At 28.8% G+C, this 12839-nt stretch overlaps 2 protein-coding genes across 2 annotated transcripts in view; one reads left to right on the top strand and one right to left on the bottom strand.

Annotated features, from left to right (window-relative positions):
• The window catches only part of LOC136774074 (uncharacterized protein KIAA0930 homolog), a 449327-nt gene that overhangs the window by 288628 nt on the left and 147860 nt on the right, over positions 1 to 12839 (bottom strand). The window lies entirely within an intron of this gene.
• On the top strand, positions 4326 to 6200 carry LOC136774357 (uncharacterized). The gene is given in 3 exon segments (XM_066728595.1): positions 4326 to 5069; positions 5071 to 5398; positions 5401 to 6200. Coding segments are annotated over 3 exon segments (1872 nt in total).

Raw genomic sequence — 12839 nt, 5'->3', positions numbered from 1 at the left:
ACCAAGTTCATAATCTTCATCATTTTCCAATTCAGTAGATGGAAAATAATAAGTTTCAAGTTTTGAGTTTGTATCGTTTAATGTTAACGTTATGGACATTTTAAAGAGACTGAAGAATATGTTATGATAGTTCTATATATTTTCATGAAGAAACTTAATACAAAGATGACCACAATTTTTTCAGAATAATGTTGATATTGTTTATAATTATATACAATTTTTGTATTTTCACCAAAATAATCTATTAATTCTTTCGGTGGTTTTAAATTTCCAAACGAATCAAAATATTTAATATTATCTCCATTTTTTATATATGCAACCCAATGAGTACCAGATCCTTCTTTATTATCCAAATTTACAATTGCACATTCTTTCTAATGATTTTTTTTTAGGTAGATTTGTACGCATATAAACACCTCGAAATCCTGTTAAATTTTTTAACATTTTCTCCAGATATATATTGGTTGTTACTTCATTTATTTTTTTTTCTTCTTTCTCTGTTTTTTTATTTGTATTCTTAATCCACGACCTCTCTTATAAGGAGCCAAATAAAGGCCTTGTCCTTCAATTGATTTATTATGACGCTTTAATTCTTCCAATCGTTTTCATGCTGCATTAGCATCATTCACTGCTTTACTAATACTAGCAGCACCACCAGCTAATTATCCAACAGCTGAAAGACTTGCTAAAATAGGTGCTAAAAATGGTAAAAATCCTCCTCGTTTTGCACTTGGAATAATTCTCTTCTTTCTCTTCCTTTTTACAGCACCCATACCAAATTTTCTTTTTGTTTTCATTGCTCCATAGACAGCTAAAGCAGCTGCACGTTCTGAAAATTTAGCGTCTTTAGCAGTTATACGTTTTTTTGCACTTTCAGCAAGAATTCGATCAGATTCGTGTCGCTCTTTCAGATCACTGTTTTTTGAATATGCAATGTCATGCTCTTGACAACCAGCATCAAGTTGATTAACACCACTGTCTCCTCTTGTCAATCTTTTGTTTAAATGTGTACCTGGTCCACAAAATTGATACCCAGGTATATGTAATTCAAATGGAAGAGCATTAATAACACTGTTAACTAGTCCTCTACCTCTTTTTCCTTTTGTTTTAAAATTTAACATTCACGACAATCTTTTACAGCTGGTGTAGGACCATCAATATGACTTCGTGACCACGGTTGATTATAATGTTTTGTACACGAACGACATTCTATAATTTCATTGTCATATTTTATATGGTCAGGTATTCGATTCCACAAATATTTTATTTCATGTGAATAATATTTTGTAAGAATCACCTTTGGTACATACTTTAATTCCTCTTCTGTCAAATCACCAATACGAGAATCAATCACTATTATGATCATGATTTAAACTGACTGACTCACTCTCTTGAGTGCATTTTCTATATATACCCCTCAACTAACCTTGAATTATAGTATAAAGTAAAAATGAATTTTATAAAACAAAATCTACGAATACCAGTTTATAATTTAGATATTAAATATTCAACAAGCGCAGAAGAACATCGAAGACATGGAATATTATTACCAAATACTATCAGAGCATTAGTACGTGGTCCATCAAATTGTGGTAAAGCTTATGCAGTTCTTGCACTTCTTCTCAGTCCTCACGGATTACGCTTTGAGCATGTGTATGTTTATTCTAAATCATTAAATCAACCAAAATATTGTTTCATACAAAATGTTTTTAATAATCTAGAGGATATAATTAATTATTATACTTTTACCAACAATATAGATGTTTTTCCTGTTAATGATAGTATGCAAAATTCTATTTTTATCTTTGACGATGTAGCCTGTGATAACCAATCAATATATCGGGAATATTTTTCGATGGGTAGACATTCACAAACTGATTGTTTTTATCTTTGTCAGACTTATGCTAAAATTCCTAAGTATTTAATTCGTGACAATGCAAATTTTATACTAATATTCAATCAGAATAATACAAATTGACGTCATATTTATAATGAACATGTAAATAATGATATGTCGTTTGAAAATTTTTGTGATTTATGCTCAATATGTTGGAAACCAAAATGTGGATTTTTGGTAATTGACAAGGATAGTCAATTCAATAGTGGAAGATATCGTAAAGGTTTTGATAAATTTATAATTATCAAATAATAATGGAGAGAGAATAGAGAGTGTCACATGACAAAAATATTAAAACATACATGATGTGGTTAATTAAAGTTAGTTATATTGTATGTGGCAAAGACAACACATCATGGAAAAACAAACTAACAAAAGTGGTAGTGAAAATATGAGAAGTTTAAAACAGGTAGAGAAAGTGAATAAAGCAATTGTTAATGCTAGTAAATCAATACGAAAAAAACATCGAGCACTGAAGATGGGTCAACAAGAAGATAGGATGAAAGTTATTAAAAGTTTAGAACCTATTATTCAACCACTACAGAAAATAGTTAATACAACAGATGCTGATAAAATATTAATGAAAATAGAACCGAGAAAAAAATACGTTTATTAAAGAGAATCCATTCGGAAACATCTACTCCAATAAAAGAAGGTCCGTTGAAGAGAATTCATCCAGAGTCATCTACTCCAATAAAGGAAGTTCCGTTGAAAAAATACGTGAAGTTAATTTTAATTCAGAAGAAATAAATACAAATCGTCATACTTCAGCAAATAACGCAATTGAATTAAATCGAAATTTACATGATACATCTCATACAAATGATAATATAATTAATTTAAATGAAAGTTTTAACAATCAAACGATTGAAGAAGAAGAAACATCATTGCCCATGGAATATATATCAATGGATGAATTACCTGTTTCAAAACAATATGCTACAATACAATCAGCTTATGCAAGAGAACTGCCTGGAGGAAGAAATGAAACAATTGATGATGTGTTTGGTATATACACCAATCCTCTTGATAATAAATTATATTTGGGAAATAAAATCTTTCATATTGATTCCAATGATGTTACAACAGTAGGTGAAAAAAGGTATCAAGGTACTAAACGATTATTTGAACTTTTGTTAATAAAAAAACCTAATGAGGCACTCTATAACGATGAAGATTTAAAACAATATAAAGATATTACAGTATACAAGTGTACATAGACGAGGTCATATACCCGGTGAACACATTAAAAGTAGTAAAGGAGATAAATATATGTTTATTATAAAACCACTCTTTTCTAAAATAAAAGGTCAAGATTTATGGGTTACTTTTCCCAGTATGTTGCTCAATAGAAACAATAACATTGATTATGTTCATTGCGATGATCCTAATGAACTTGTTGATCGACTACGATTACGCTTTGCATCACAAACTGCAGGAAACAATTCACATCAAAATGAAATAATATCTATTATTGAGGAGCTTAAAGAGGCTGGATTTATAATAAATTATAATAATTTTCAATCAGTATCACGATGACCATCGATGTGTTTGATAAATCTCTAAATGAACGATACCGTTATCGTTCAGTGTCAAGAAAAAGACCTAGAATAGATAATCCTATTGTAGGAACAGTAAATCAAAATGAATCTTTAAACATTAATGGAGGTGAATATGATGCACATAAAAGACGAATTATAAAATTAGGTGAACCATTAAACCATACAGATGCAGTGATAAAATCATATGTTGATACAGAAGTTAAAAAAAAAGAAAATAATGATCCAACAAAAATTGATAAAGTATTTTTACAGAAGGAAATTTCAAATAATATTCAAAAAATTGATTTGGATACTAAAATAAAAGATTTCAATGAAAATTAGCAAAAAAAAAGATGATTTTAATAAAATAACTACTAATGTACAATTATAGAATGATAAAGTAAAAAATGAAATAGAAGAACTTGATTTGAAACATAAAGCAAAACAATTTGAGGAAAATTTTGACAGGAAGAAGAGTGAAATTGAAAAGTTGGAAATTAATGTGAAAATGTTAAGGTAGTAGTCTCATTTTTCGGGTCAAAAAATTCGAATTTTTTTTTGTTGCATATTTCGAAAGTATGATATCATTGAAATATGGTGTATAAATTTTAAACCAAAATTCAAAATATTAATAAAGTTATAGGACATTTTAAACAGCGCTGCATAGCTTGCGCGCTGTTAGCTGCGCGACAGCTGTTAACAGTCGGTCCCCTCGGCTATGACCCATCACCTTCATATCTGTTTGGGACTTCTTGTACCTTTCGGAATACAAAATAATAAACCTGTGTTAGTATACAGGTATCTTGGAGCATAATACCTTCAAAATTCAAATCGTTTTGCCAGTGTACGTTCGTTAGTTCGTCCGTAAATATCCGTGAAACGTAGAAATGGATAGGAAAGGAAAGAAACGAAATAGTAGAAGTCCTGGACAAAATTCTAGAAAAAAAGTATTTTGTGGTAACAGATATACTTCTGAAAGTAGTAAGGAGTTCGTCAGCACTTCTGCTAAAAAAATAACAAATCAAGATGATTTTGAACCGTTAGTCGATAAAACTTTTTCGTACGTTCTTCTGTGTTTTAATTTGGTGTTTACAGCTTTACAAAGCGTCTTAAAATGCAAAGTGTGTAACAGTGACATACAGTTTTTACAAAAATCACATATTGCATTAAGATTTACTTTGTGCATCAAATGTAAATGTGATAGAATGTTTACAATTGACTCTTGTCCCAAAGTGAAAAACGCATTTGAAGTAAACAGGCGTTTTACTTTTGCTATGAGAGTACTTGGCATTGGCTTATCAGGCATAAATCTTTTTTGTGCAATGATGGATTTAGGAACTGGATTGAGTAAAAACAATTACTACAGTATCCTTCAACAAATGCATATTGCCGTGGAAGTCGTAGCAAAATCTGTTTTTCACAAAGCCGTAGAAGAAGAAAAAAAAGAAAACGTTAAAAAGGGTTACATCGAAGACGAAATAACTGTTTCTGGCGATGGATCATGGGCAAAGCGTGGTTACACATCACTTCTAGGATTTGCTACTCTGATTGGGAAATATACCAATAAAATTATAGATGTGGTTGTAAAATCGAAGGTCTGCAAAGCATGTGAAAAGTGGGCAGGGAGAGTCTGGGAGAGAAGAAACGGACGAGTATTTGGAGTGGTACGATAATCATAGGAACGAATGTTCGTCAAACCACGAAGGAAGCTCTGGAAAAATGGAGGTTGACGGAGTAATAGAAATGTTTAGCCGATCAATCGAAGAATACAATGTAAAATACAAAAAGTATATTGGTGACGGCGACTCAAAGACTTTTAAAAACTTATTGCAAGCTGATGTTTATAACGGCGAACCGTTGGTGGAAAAAAGTGAGTGCGTTTTACATGTAAAAAAACGTATGTACAGGCGTGTCAAAGAAGCGAAGAAAACACTTGTGCAGCTAGAGAGGGTAAAAAAAAAACAGAAACTACTGAAGAAAAAGAAGCTAAAGGAGCAAGGAAATCAGGAGGAGAAACAGACAAGAAACAGAAAAAAAAATGCAAATCAAAAACGGATGCAGGAAGTAGTGAAGCTTCTAAAAAAAAGTATCTCTCACTCACTAACAATTTATTGATAAAACTGAGTACTTATTATGGGTTAGCAATTATCAGAAACGAAAACTCAGTTGAAGAAATGAAAAAGGCTGTTTGGGCAACTTTTTATCATCTGACATCTATTGATGAAAAGCCACAGCATTTTTACTGTCCCGAGGGTCCTGATTCGTGGTGTAGTTATCAGAAACACAAAGCCAAGAATAATGAAGACATTTTTGTTCATCCACCTGCTTTTCATGAAGATACTGCAAATTTATTAAAGCCTATTTATGAAGACCTTTCGTCCAATGATCTTCTCAATAGATGCTTGGGACGAAATACGCAAAACAACAACGAGGCTTTCAACCACTGCGTTTGGAATTTGGCACCAAAACATGTTTTTGTTGGTAAAAAAACCCTTGAAATTGCTGCATGGTTAGCTGCATGCATCTTCAATGAAGGGTCTTTACCTCTGATGAAAATTATGGAGACGATGGGTATCACTATTGGCTTAAATGCTATAATGTACGCCAGGCGCTACAACACTCACCGCATATCCAAAGCAGAAAAAGATGCAGCACACTCTTCCAAAATAGGCAGAATGTCTCGGAGGGCAGAAAAAGTATTAGAAAATGACGTATACGAAGAGACTGAAGGCTTGCTATACACACCGGGCATCGACGATTAGCGTGAGTATGAAAGTTCTGTTAGCCAAACTTTAAACGCGTTTTTCTCGAAACCACGTTTTCTCGGTCGGCCCGAGGCATAACAGATTTTCGGTTGAACCGATCGGGCTAAAATTTTTACAGGTTGTTCTACACATCTGTAATTCTGGCAGGTACTAGAATCATATTTTTTCATCCATTATTTTTCAAGTTACAGCCCAATTTACACTAAAAAAATTGTACTTTTTTTTTCGAAGTCCGCCATTTTGTTATTTTTCAACCAAATTATTTTTTTCTAGTACCTGCCAGAATGACAATCCTACTGAACAATAATCCGTTGGATTTTTTTATTTTCGATTACCCAAATTAGAGATACCTCACGGGCCAGCAGCATATATATTTTTTTTTCACCTACTTTGAACCTATATAATTTAAATAAAATATCGTAAAAATGAAAAAAAAATATTTTTGAATAATTTAATATAGTATTAATAACCTATAAAAATTTCAGATTTTTTGCATTTCATTTAAGTAGTTAACAAAATTTCCAAAAAATACCCTGCAAAACCGGTCGATTTATGAGACTACTACCTTAAGCGATAATATCAATAGTGAAATTAAGAAATTAAATTTGGATGATAGAGTGAACAAGTTTGAGGAGGATTTTAATAGGAAAAAGAGTGAAATTGAAAAATTGGAGAGTAGTGTAAAATCGTTGAGCGAGAAGCTTCAAGGTGAAATCAAAAACCTAAATTTAGAGAATAGAGGAAAAAGATTCGAGGAAGATTTTGACAATAGGAAGAGCGAAATTGAAAAATTGGAGATTGGTGTGAAATCTTTGCGTGACAGTGTCAAGAGTGAAATTAAAAAATTGAATTTGCATGATACAATAAAGAGGTTCGAGGAGGACTTTGGTAAAAAGAGAAGCATAATTGAAAAGTTGGAGAGTAATGTAAAAGTGTTAAGTGAGAATGTGAAGAGTGAAATTAAAAATTTGAGTTTGGACGATAAAAGGAAGAAATTCGAAGAAAACTTTAACGGGAGGAAAAATGAAATTGTAAAATTGGAAAATAACACAGTAAAGTCATTGAGCGAAAAGCTTCAAGGTGATATTAAAAATATGAATTGGGATGATAAGAGGAAAAAATTCGAGGAAGATATTGGTAGGAAGAAAAACGATATTGAGAAGTTGGAAAGTAGTGTGAAATCGTTGAGCGAGAGTGTGAAGACTGAAATTAAGAAGTTGAATTTGAATGATAGAATGAAAAAATTCGAGGAGGACTTTGACAGAAAGAAGAGTGAAATTGAAAAATTAGAGAATAATGTTAAATATTTGAGTCAGAATGTTAAGGATGAAATTAAAAAAGTGGATTTAAGCAATCAAATTAATGAATTTAACAAATATTTTGAACAGAAAAAAAATAAATTTAAAAATTTAGAAAATAAAATGAAAACTATAAACGATTATGTTAATAATGAAATAAAAAAAATAGATTTATTACATGATACTTTTAATAAGGATACAAATAAAAGTTTGAAAGATATTAATAAATTAAAAACTGACGTTAAAACTATAAATGATGATATCAAAGGTGAAATTAAGAAACAAATTGACTTTGGTGTAAGTATGATAAATACATTAGCCGAGAAAATTAAACGAATGAAAGACCAAAAAAACCTAACTTCCTACCAATTCCTACAGTACCTTCAGTTATTCCAGAGAATGAACCTGGTAATTTTGAAGAATTATTGAAAAAATTACACGAACTGTTGGATAAGGGAAAACAGAAATGAGTAAAGAAAAAAAACAACTTGTTGATGAATTACATACTCCAGCACGAAAAAATTTTATTAGAAGACGAGTTATTGTTCATGGATATGACGATTTGTGGCAAGCTGATTTAGTAGATATGCGATTGTATTCAAAAATTAATAAAAATCATCAATATATATTGACAATTATCGATGTGTTTTCAAAATATGCTTGGGCTATACCAATTAAATCTAAAAGTGGAAAAAATGTTGCTCATGCATTTTCCAAAGTTTTAGAAGAGAGAAAAACAAAAAATTTGCAAACTGACGATGGAACAGAATTTTACAATACAAATTTTCAGCAACTAATGAAACATCATGGAATTAATCATTATTCAACGTATAGTATACTTAAAGCATCAGTAGTTGAACGTTTCAATAGAACATTAAAGAGCAGTATGTGAAAAATGTTTACGCTTAATGGAAATTATCAATGGCTGAACATACTGTCAAATCTGGTTAAAGATTACAACAATCGTAAGCATAGAACTATTGGTATGTCTCCACAAAGTGTAAAAATTGAACGAGAAAAAGATTCATTAAAAAATGTGTATAATTTCATAAAAATAGCTGCACAGGCAAAGTATAAAGTTGGCGATGCTGTTCGTATAAGTAAATATAAACATTTATTTAATAAATGTTATACACTTAATTGGACAACAGAAGAATTTAGAATAGAAAAAGTTCCAAGAACAAATCCAATAACATATTTATTAAAAGATTCTACTGGTCAATCAATAGCAGGTGGATTTTACGAGTATGAACTACATAGTGTTGCAAATCCTGATGTATAATTAGTAGAAAAAGTATTACGGAAAAAAGGAAATAAAGTTTTTGTAAAATGGTTAGGATTAAATTGAAACCATAATTCGTGGATTAATAAAAATAACGTATTATAATTATTATTGTAATAAAAATATTTTTTTAAATCAAAAGTTTTATTAATTCTCATAATTTACTTGTATTACATTTTTATGATCCCATGGTAATGTATCAGTTAAATTTGCTATTAAATATCTTTTATCATCGTATGGACTTAGCGCTATTTTCTCCTCACAAATTGTAAAGACATTATGTAAATTTTATCTTATTATATTTTGCTTACACATTAATGTATTGAAATTTTTTAAAGAATCTATATAATCATCAAATTCTATATTTTTTACAACATAGCTTTTAATACCTTTAATACATTTTTTATCCTTATTCACACCGTTGATTCGATATGCATACATTTTTGATCGAAGTCCAACAAATTCTGACATTAAATTACCGTTACATTCATCCTTCATTAAACCAATTACTTTTTTATTAACCAAAGGTATATTATATTTATTATTAATAGGATAATCACTTGTATCAAAATAATCTATTTTTTCTCGAATGAAATCGTAAATATTTTCACATTTAAACTCATAAATTAAACTATCGGTATCAGTATACAAAAGTTTTACGTCTAATTTGAATTTTGGTAGAATTACATCATAGTGAAAGCTATATAAACATACTTTAGATAAATCTAAAACGAACATTCCAATAAATATTGGTTTATCAATAATAATATTTAATTTTTTCATTTGTATTGCAACTAAATCTTCGTCAAAAATTGGAATTCGATAAAAATTTGATTTTGATACTAATGATCTTACACCGTATCTACCTCCCCAATTATTTTTTATATAAACATTACATCTCTTACGTACATTTTCTATAGTTTTACCCAAAACAGCATTACTCATTAATTATATAAATTTTTCTCAAACTCACTATTACTTTCAGTTCGTAATTTAGTATTCAAATCAATATAACTCTTCAACCAAAATGATTGTTTAAATTTTAAAATTCTATGTATTTTTTCCAAAACGACACCATGATTTAAAGCTTGTTTCAAATTTCTATAATGCATTACATAACGATGTTTATTGTTTAATGTTGCTAATAGCTTTGAAATTTTTGATTTTGGTGGTTTTTTACTTTCCGGACACATGGGTAAATCTCTTTGTAAATCGTGAATTTTTTCAGGATAAGAAAGATCAACTTCTATGATTTATCCTATATCTGAATAATCAGCATAGTCATTTACATTGAAATTTTCACAATTCTCAACCCATTCAAAATGTCCAAAAGGTAAAGCCTGAGACATTGCCCAATCATATAAATTGTTTACATCAAAATACATTAAATAACGAGATGACTCACTTGAATTATAATTAGATAAAAATTTATTGTTTGCCTTGGCATACCTATTAGAACATTGACTGAGACCACCTCTTATACCTCGTTCAATAAATATTAATATATCTATATCAGTTACTAATTCCAACTTAATATCAGTATAATATAACATTACATCCCATGTATAACTTGGTAAACTAAAATAATGAACTGGATCAAGTCTATAATTATTTATACATGATTTTCTAAAATTCTCAAAAATATCTGCCAACAAAAGAACATCTGTTTTTAGATACAAATCAGAATATTCACCAATATTTTGAATATTAAAAGTATTCCATACTTTAAGAGCATGTGTATAATCATTCTCTGAAATTTCACATTCATTTAAATGATTGTAAAATAATTCACGAGATGGAAGTTTTGATTCATTTAAAACATTTAAATGTTTAACATAATCATATGGAAATACACCTTTACTTGTTAATAAATTAAAAGCATTGAAACTACTATCTTGAAATTCTGATTTTAAACACGTAAAATTATTCTGATCTACGTAATTGGCTAATTTTTCCAGACTAGAATTCAAAAAACGAAATGAATTTAAAAATATAAATTTAATATTACTATTTTTTATAAATTTAATTATAGTCATATATTTTTCCATATTTAACGGTATTACTTTTACATTGCCATCAAAACTATTTGTAATATCGCGAATTAAAAAATGAGCATCATAATTACTTAAATTATGAAATATGACTGGAATATTTAGTTTTAATTTATAGTTTATATTACATGAATTATGAGCAGCTCCTCTAAATAATCCTGTGATATGATCATGATCTCGAAACTTTATATCATTTACATTAAATGGTTTTTCACAAATATGACAAAAACTTACCTTTAAAAATTTCTGAATATCTTGTTTTGACATTTCCATTGGTTTAATATTATTTATTATCTAAATATATATATATATATATATATCAATATAAATAATAAATCAAAATTTTGTTTATTTGTGTACTTATTTCTGATATTTCAACAGCAATTTTTTTAAGTTCGTTGTTAACCATTTTACACAATCAATACTACGTTGCATTTTAAATTGTGATAAATTAGTATTATAATTACACGAAGCATAATATCCAATGCTATATAGTTTATATTGTTGAAATGCTTTAGCAAGAACAGATAATGAATCTATTTTTTCAAGTGGACATTCGAAATCTGCGTATATAACAAACGGTACTTGCAATTTTTTATAATACGTTTTAAATTGTAAAATATTATTATTTTTAGCAGGAAGTACTACTACACAATCATTTACCAGATTACAATCAACACGATGTTGTATTAATTTATCATTACTACTAAAATAATGCATACAACGATTACAGAAATATTTTTATGTTTATCTCTAATACATTGGTTAGATAGTAAATATGATAAATTTTTAATTAAACAATAATGGTAATTATAATCATTTGAAATATATAACAAATTAAAATGTTTAATTTGCTCTTCTTTCGTAAGATGTGTATGTAAATTTTTTTTCTTCTTGGTTACAAATACATTTATTCGAATTTTATTTAATTTTTCAAATTTAGGAATATCTTTAATGGATATTGGAAATTCTAAACCTTCAAAATTCAAATAATTTTTATAATGAGGATAAGATGATAATAAATTACAATTTTTTTTGCTGGAAATAATCCTGTCATTATAGCCCACGCAAAACAATCTTTGCCTCGATTTTTAATATTAATAACAGCATGTTTATTTTGAATCCATTGAGGTAAATTGATATATGGTGATGCTGTCATTGGATGATATTTAATAATTTGAATAACAATATTTATTATTTTCGAAAGAGCCCAACCAGAATGTCTTTCCTGAAATTCTTCTAATTAAGTTTTTATGTTAGACATTTCCATTTCATACCAATTTATAATATTTTCAGATTCGCATAATATCTCATAATTTGTATTAAAATATTTTACTTCCTCATTATTTTTTGACACAAATAATCCACTAAAAATCAGCATCACCCTGATAAATTTAAATTTAAAAATTGCATTTGTATAAACTGGAGAACACTATCTTTTGCATCCAACATAAAATTAATTGGTTCAATATGTGACACATTTATTACAACACCAGTTTGCAGTCTATTTTTAAAATTTGATTGTACTTCTTGCCATATATATCTTTTTTCATTCGTTTTATTTATTTTCTTTTCAGCACCACCACCACCAATTTTCTCATTTTTTGTCATTAAACAACTCTTTTTTTTTCTTTCAATAATTCTCAATAAACCAATTATTCTATTAAATTTAGCTTCTGCACTTATTTTTCTTCCCACACCAATTTTCATATTCAAATATGATTTTATACACTGTTCAAAACTGAATCATGTACAGGTATAGTTTCTGCTTCCCTATACTATCTTGTAGCAAAAATGCTTCTCGCAAAATTGATTCATGTCCATCTCAACTCCTCTATTCTATCTTATAGCAAAAATTTAAAGACAACAGCAGACAAAACGCGACATCGACAAATATGAAGATGACGTTTTGGACTTAGTAAAAGCATTATCCAAAAAGCATATTATTTATGTTGGAAACGTAGGGATGTCGGAAAATGGAATGGAAAATAATGCAAATATGGTG

This window comes from Prorops nasuta, unplaced genomic scaffold, assembly GCF_024137725.1.
Source record: "Prorops nasuta isolate Cenicafe-Biocafe unplaced genomic scaffold, Cenicafe_Pnas_1.2 PNAS00001, whole genome shotgun sequence".
In the NCBI taxonomy this organism is placed as follows: Eukaryota; Metazoa; Arthropoda; class Insecta; order Hymenoptera; family Bethylidae; genus Prorops; species Prorops nasuta.
The sequence above is the reverse complement of the archived record's forward strand: the minus strand, read 5'-3'. Positions and strand labels throughout refer to the sequence as shown.